This window comes from Mandrillus leucophaeus, unplaced genomic scaffold, assembly GCF_000951045.1.
Source record: "Mandrillus leucophaeus isolate KB7577 unplaced genomic scaffold, Mleu.le_1.0 Scaffold11, whole genome shotgun sequence".
Taxonomy (NCBI): Eukaryota; Metazoa; Chordata; class Mammalia; order Primates; family Cercopithecidae; genus Mandrillus; species Mandrillus leucophaeus.
In genome coordinates, this window is record NW_012099209.1 from 1,890,744 (window position 1) to 1,897,455 (window position 6,712).

Genomic DNA, 6,712 nt, shown 5'->3' on the forward strand with positions numbered 1-6,712 from the left:
TTTTTTTTTTTTTTTTTTGGAGACAGGGTCTTGCTGTACTGCCCAGGCTGGAGTGCAGTGCAGTTCCCGACCACAGCTCATTGCAGCCTCGGCCTCCCACGCTCAAGCGATCCTCCCTTGGATAAGTGACTCTCACCTCAGCCTCCTGAGTAGCTGGGATTACAGGCAGGTGCCACCACGCCTTGCTAATTTTTGTGTTTTTCATACAGACAGGGTCTCACTATGTTGCTCAGGGTAGTCTCGAACTCTGGGACTCAAATGATCCTCCCACCTCAGCCTTCCAAAGTGCTGGGATTACAGACATAAGCCATCATGCCCAGCCTCTGATGCTGTTTCATTCAACCCCCAGGATTTCAGATTCCACCAGTTTATGGAGAAGGGAACCAAGTTTGAGATGCATGATCACCCAGAAAGTTGGAGGCTGAGCTGAGACTTGAACCCAGAGACCAGAACCTCCAGAGGCCAAAGTCCTCCTGGGTCCCCCAGAGAAGGGCCCTGAGATGACAGCTCCTTGGTCCTCATGGTAGCATGATCCCCCTCAGTAGACTTTCTCCCACACCCAACCTTGGTTTATGAATGAAGCGGTAAATGAATAAAGGAATAAATGAATGAGGCACTTATCATGTACCAAGCTTTTGTTACCAGGTCCCAGTTATTCCTCTGAGGCAGGGTCTATTTTATCCTTGTTTACAGATGGGGAAACTGAGGCCCAGGGAGGAGCAAAGTCTTCCCCAAGTATGTACCCACTCAGGACTTGAGCTCTGAATGTCTCCCACCCAGCTTAGCCCAAGAGTGGGGTTCAGTGGTGCCCACCCCCTAAGGCTCTAGAGAAAGGGGGTAGGCCTATATGCCAGTTCAGGGTTGGTAAAGCCGGATAAGTTTTCTTTAGGGGTCCCCTGAAACCCTGAAAGTGAACCCCAGTCCTGCATGAAAGTGAGCTCCCCATAGCTCAACGTATTCAAGCACAATGCGGCTTTGAGTGCTGAAGCAGGCTGTGCAGCCTTGGATAAGTGACATGCCCTCTCTAAGCCTCAATTTCTCCACCTGTCAACAGCAGTGACAGTTGTGATCACGGGATCACAGTGCATGGGGATGGCTGAGTGCATGGGGATGGGGAGGCATTTGGGAGCCCTCCCCAATACCACCCCCTGCAGCCACCCAGGTAGCCTGTCCCGGCCTGTCTGTCCCAGTCCAGGGCGGAAAGGGTGCGGGTCCTGCCCGCCCCTAGGTCTGGAGGCGGAGTCGCGGTGACCTGGGAGCCCAATAAATCTGCAGTCCACAATCACGAGCTGCTCCCTAAGCCCCAAGGCGACCTCCAGCTGTCAGCGCTGAGCACAGCACCCAGGGAGAGGGACAGACAGCTGGCTGCATGGGACAGCGGAACCCAGAGTGAGAGGCGAGGTGGCCAGACAGACAGCAGGGGCAGACGCGGAGACAGAGCGGGGATAGGGAGGCGGACACGGACATCGACAACCCATAGATTCTTAACCCAGGGAGCCCCGGCCCCTCTCGCCGCTTCCCACCCCAGACGGAGCAGGGACAGGCTGCCGAGCATCCTCCTACCCGTCCGCCCGGTCCTGCCTCCTCGGCTTCTGCCAGCTTCCCCGGCTTGAACACACAGGGCGTCCGAGGACGCGCTGGGCCTCCGCACCCGCCCTCATGAAGGCCGTGGAGACCGGGGAACGGCCCACTTTCGGAGCCTGGGACTATGGGGTCTTTGCCCTCATGCTCCTGGTGTCCACTGGCATTGGGCTGTGGGTCGGGCTGGCTCGGGGCGGGCAGCGCAGCGCTGAGGACTTCTTCACCGGGGGCCGGCGCCTGGCGGCCCTGCCCGTGGGCCTGTCGTTGTCCGCCAGCTTCATGTCGGCGGTGCAGGTGCTAGGCGTGCCGTCGGAGGCCTATCGCTACGGCCTCAAGTTCCTCTGGATGTGCCTGGGCCAGCTTCTGAACTCGGTCCTCACCGCGCTGCTCTTCATGCCCGTCTTCTACCGCCTGGGCCTCACCAGCACCTACGAGGTACCGGACAGAGGCCCAGGGGCAGGACCCGCCCCACTGGCAGTGCTGGGACCCGGTGCGGGGGAGGCGCTGGGGCTTTGAGCCGCTGTGCAGGAGGAAGCGAATGGCACCTCGGTGCTTTAACGGAAGGGGCCCCTAGGCAAGAGACACGTGGGGAGGTTTCTAGGAAAAGGCCCCAGGCGCCCGGAGAGGGGCAGGAGGGAGGAAGAGAGAGCCTGGCGTCCTGCTTCTTCGGTGGAAGCGCGCGAGGGGCGGGGCCTGGCTCCACCAGGTGTGTACTTATGCGTGGACACACACCTGCCTCCCACCTGCCCGGGCGTGGAGACCCACGTTTGCGCGATAGAGGGGAGTGCTGACGGCTCCAGGGTTCGAAACCCGGCTTCACTGCTTTCTTCTATCTTGGGCAAGGGGCGTGCCTCTGTTTGGGTTTCCCAGCTGTCAAATGGGCGAATTACAGGACCTCCCTTCAGGGGAGAGGGTAAAGCGATTAAAATCGTGGCTCACGCCTGTAATCCCAGCACCTTGGGAGGCCAAGGCCGCGAATCATTTGAGGTCAGGAGTTCGAGACCAGCCTGGCCAACATGGTGAAACCCCGTCCCTACTAAAAATACAAAAATTAGCCGGATGTGGTGGTGGGCACCTGTAATCCCAGCTACGCGGGAGACTGAGACAGGAGAACTGCTTGAACCCGGGAGGTTGCAGTGAGCCGATATCGCTCCATGCACTCCAGCCTGGGCGACAGAGCTAGACTCTTCTCTCAAAGGAAAAAAAAAAAAAATTGTGGCAGGGCGCGGTGGCTCACGCCTGTAATCCCAGCACTTTGGGAGGCCGAGGTGGGTGGATCACGAGGTCAGGAGTTCAAGACCAGCCTGGCTAACATGGTGAAACCCCGTCTCTACTAAAAAGACAAAAATCAGCCGAGCGTGGTTGCGCGCGCCTGTAATCCTAGCTACTCAGGAGGCTGGGGCAGGAGAATTGCTTGAACCTGGGAGGTGGAGGTTGCAGTGAGCCGAGATCGTGCCACTGCACCCCAGCCTGGGCGACAGAGCGAGACTTCGTCTAAAAAAAAAAAAAAAAAAAATCGTGACAGGTGTATCCTAGGCAGCCAACACCATTGGCCCCGGGCACTGTCTACACTGTGCGCTTGCGGGCCACGTTGGTGTCCGCTGAGCAGTGGCTGTTCCAGGAGCCCGCGCCCGTCAGGCGCAAGTGGGAGAGCGCGTGCACACGCATGGACCAGTCCTCCAGGTCCACGGGGTACGCACAGGCACGGGATGGCACCTGTAAACGGGTGTGTGCGTGCGACGGGGCCCCCACGTGCAAGAATCTGGCGAGCGCGGTTGGCTTCCGGAGGAACGGGCCCACCTAGAGAGCAGGCGAGGGACCCCAGAGGCCTCAGCTCCCGGGTAGGGACTGTCCAGGTGACCTCGAGTCCCTCCTTGCAGTATCTGGAGATGCGCTTCAGCCGCGCGGTGCGGCTCTGCGGGACGTTGCAGTACATTGTAGCCACGGTGAGTGGCCTCAGCCCCGCCCTCCGCGCAGGGTCCCGCGAGCGCCAGCCTTCACTAGCCCCGCCTCAACCATTCAAGACCCCGCGCAGACCCCGCCCCACGCTCCCGTTCTGACTCCGCCCCCACCAGTCCCGTCCCATCCACACCTAGCCTGACCCCGCCTCCACCCTGCGAGACCCGGCTTATCTGTCCCGCCCATATGCTGGGACCACCCTTCTCCCTCCTTTCCCCATCCCCAACTCGCCCAGACGCCCTCCCCGTTCACCCGCTCCACACTCTGTCTGCAGATGCTGTACACTGGCATCGTGATCTACGCACCGGCCCTCATCCTGAACCAAGGTGTGACTCTGGGAGATCAGGGGAGGGTGTCTGAGAGGAGAAAGGGAGGGAGAGGAGGACCCAAGACGCTGGGAACTAAGTTTGTGCCCCGCCCAGGGGCCTAACAGAGGGACCTCTTTTTGCATAGTGACCGGGCTGGACATCTGGGCGTCACTCCTATCCACCGGAATTATCTGCACCTTCTACACGGCTGTGGTGAGTGGCCCTGGGAACCTACTCCACACGGGGGATCGGGCCCACTGTGTCACTTGTGGGGAGACTCTGGGCTTGCCCCTTTCTCCCGAGGAAGCCTCTGTCCCAGCTGGGACCCAGTGTCCTCATCTTTATAGTGAAAAGTGAGCTGAAAAGCTTATTGCTGAGAATGTAGAGGTATAGTAGCTTCAGGCGTGTCTGGATCGAGGCCCTCTGACCTCGTCCTCTGGGTCCCTCCCCCAGGCCCCATCAGCTCCAGGCTTCCACCTCTTCTGGCTTCCCGTCCAGCAGGAAGTGAGCTCCTGCTTCATCCTGGGGCTGGCTGAGGTCCCAGGGAGGGTTACCTTTGGCTGGCTCAGGTCTGACCTTGATAGTGATATTATCATTATAGTGATAATAATAGTAATGGCAGCAAGGCGCAATGGCTCACGTCTGTAATCCCAGCACTTTGGGAAGCAGAGGCAGGCCGATCACCTGAGGTCAGGAGTTCAAGACCAGCCTGGCCAACACGGTGTAGTAGCACTTCTACTAAAAATACAAAAATTAGGTGGGCGCAGTGGCACATGCCTGTAATCTTAGCCTCTCAGAAGGCTGAGGCAGGAAAATCGCTTGAACCCGGGAGGCGGAGGTTGCGGTTCGCGGAGATTGCGCCATTGCACTCCAGCCTGGGCAATAGAGCGAGACTCCGTCTCAAAAAAGTAAAATAATAATAATAGTAATGGCAGCAGTCACTCACTGACGCTCATATATATCATGTCATGTTCCAAATCTTTTTCACTTATTAACTTGTTTAATTCCACTGAGCACAGTGGCTCATACCTGTAATCCCAGCACTTTGAGATGCCAAGGTGGGAGGATCACTTGAGGCCAAGGGTTCGAGACCAGCTTAGGCAACATAGTGAGACCCCCCCCATCTCTACAAAAAAATTTTTTTTTAATTAATCGGGCATGTGGTGGTACCTGCTGTAGTTCCAGGTACTCCGCAGGCTGAGGCAGGAGGATCACTTGAACCTAAGAGTTTCAGGTTGCAGTGAGCTGCGATCACACCACTGCACTCCAGCCTGGGCAATAGAGAGAAACCCTGTCTTTAAAAATAAAATAACTTTTTTTTTTTTTTTAATTCTTTTTTTTTGAGACGGAGTCTCGCTCTGTCACCCAGGCTGGAGTGCAGTGGCCGGATCTCGGCTCACAGCAAGCTCCGCCTCCCGGGTTTATGCCATTCTCCTGCCTCAGCCTCCCGAGTAGCTGGGACTACAGGCGCCCGCCACCTCGCCCGGCTAGTTTTTTGTATTTTTTAGTAGAGACGGGGTTTCACCATGTTAGCCAGGATGGTCTCGATCTCCTGACCTCGTGATCCACCCGTCTCGGCCTCCCAAAGTGCTGGGATTACAGGCTTGAGCCACCGCGCCCGGCCATAAAAATAAAATAACTTACTTAATTCTTACAACAACACAGTAAGAAGGTATTATTATTAATCCCACTTTAGAGATGAGGAGACTGAGGCATAGAAAGGCATCAGTCCCAGGCACCACTGAAGGCCAGGTAGGGTTAGCCACGGCCAGGTCCCCCATCTAACCGCCCCTCTCCCTCTCTCTGTCCCATGCTGCAGGGCGGCATGAAGGCTGTGGTCTGGACTGATGTGTTCCAGGTCGTGGTGATGCTAAGTGGTTTCTGGGTTGTCCTGGCCCGAGGTGTCATGCTTGTGGGTGGGCCCCGCCAGGTGCTCACCCTGGCCCAGAACCACTCCCGGATCAACATAATGGAGTGAGTGAAAATGCAGAGGATACTGCAGCAGGATGGGGCTGGGACCAGCGTGGTGGCTCACGCTCGTAATCCCAGCACTTTGGGAGGCCGAGGCAGTCAAAGCACTTGAGCTCAGGAGTTCGAGACCAGCCTGGGCAACATGGTGAAACCCCATCTCTACAAAAATACAAAAATTAGCTGTGTGTGGTGGTGTGCACCTGTGGTCCCAGGTAGTGGGGAGGCTGAGGCTGGAGGGTTGCTTGAGCCCAGCAGGCCGAGGCTGCCGCGAGCTGAGATCACACTACCGCACTCCAGCCTGGATGACGGAGCTAGACTCTGTCTCGAAAAAAAAAAAAAGCAGGGGGGCGGCTGGGCGCGGTGGCTCATGCCTGTAATCCCAGCACTTTGGGAGGCCAAAGTGGGTGGATCACCTGAGGTCAGGAGTTTGAGACCAGCATGACCGACATGGAGAAACCCCGTCTCTACTAAAAAATACAAAATTAAGCTGGGCGCGGTGGCTCACATCTGTAATCCCAGCACTTTGGAGGGCCAAGGTGGGCAGATCACGAGGTCAAGAGATCAAGACCATCCTGGCCAACCTGGTGAAACTCCATTTCTACTAAAAATACAAAAATTAGCCGGGCATGCTAGTGGGCGCCTGTAATCCCAGCTACTCAGGAGGCTGAGGCAGGAGAATTGCTTGAACCTGGGAGACGGAGGTTGCAGTGAGCCGAGATGGTGCCACTGCACTCCAGCCTGGTGACAGAGAGAGACTCGGTCTCAAAAAAAAAAAAAAACCAAAAAAATTAGCAGGGCATGGTGGTGCATGCCTGTAATTCCAGCCGCTCCGGAGGCTGAGGCAGGAGAATCACTTGAACCCAGGAGGTGGAGGTTGCGGTGAGCTGAGATCA

General features: G+C 57.0%; 1 protein-coding gene across 1 annotated transcript in view; it reads left to right on the top strand.

Moving 5' to 3' along the window:
* Window positions 1–1,353: 1,353 nt before the first annotated feature.
* SLC5A5 (solute carrier family 5 (sodium/iodide cotransporter), member 5) overlaps window positions 1,354–6,712 on the top strand; it is a 26,889-nt gene continuing 21,530 nt past the window's right edge. The window contains exons 1-5 of the mRNA XM_011991214.1: window positions 1,354–2,016; window positions 3,462–3,527; window positions 3,815–3,866; window positions 3,994–4,061; window positions 5,668–5,822. Coding sequence (XP_011846604.1) covers window positions 1,660–2,016; window positions 3,462–3,527; window positions 3,815–3,866; window positions 3,994–4,061; window positions 5,668–5,822 — 698 coding nt within the window. The 5' untranslated portion in view covers window positions 1,354–1,659. The remainder of the gene's footprint in view (window positions 2,017–3,461; window positions 3,528–3,814; window positions 3,867–3,993; window positions 4,062–5,667; window positions 5,823–6,712) is intronic.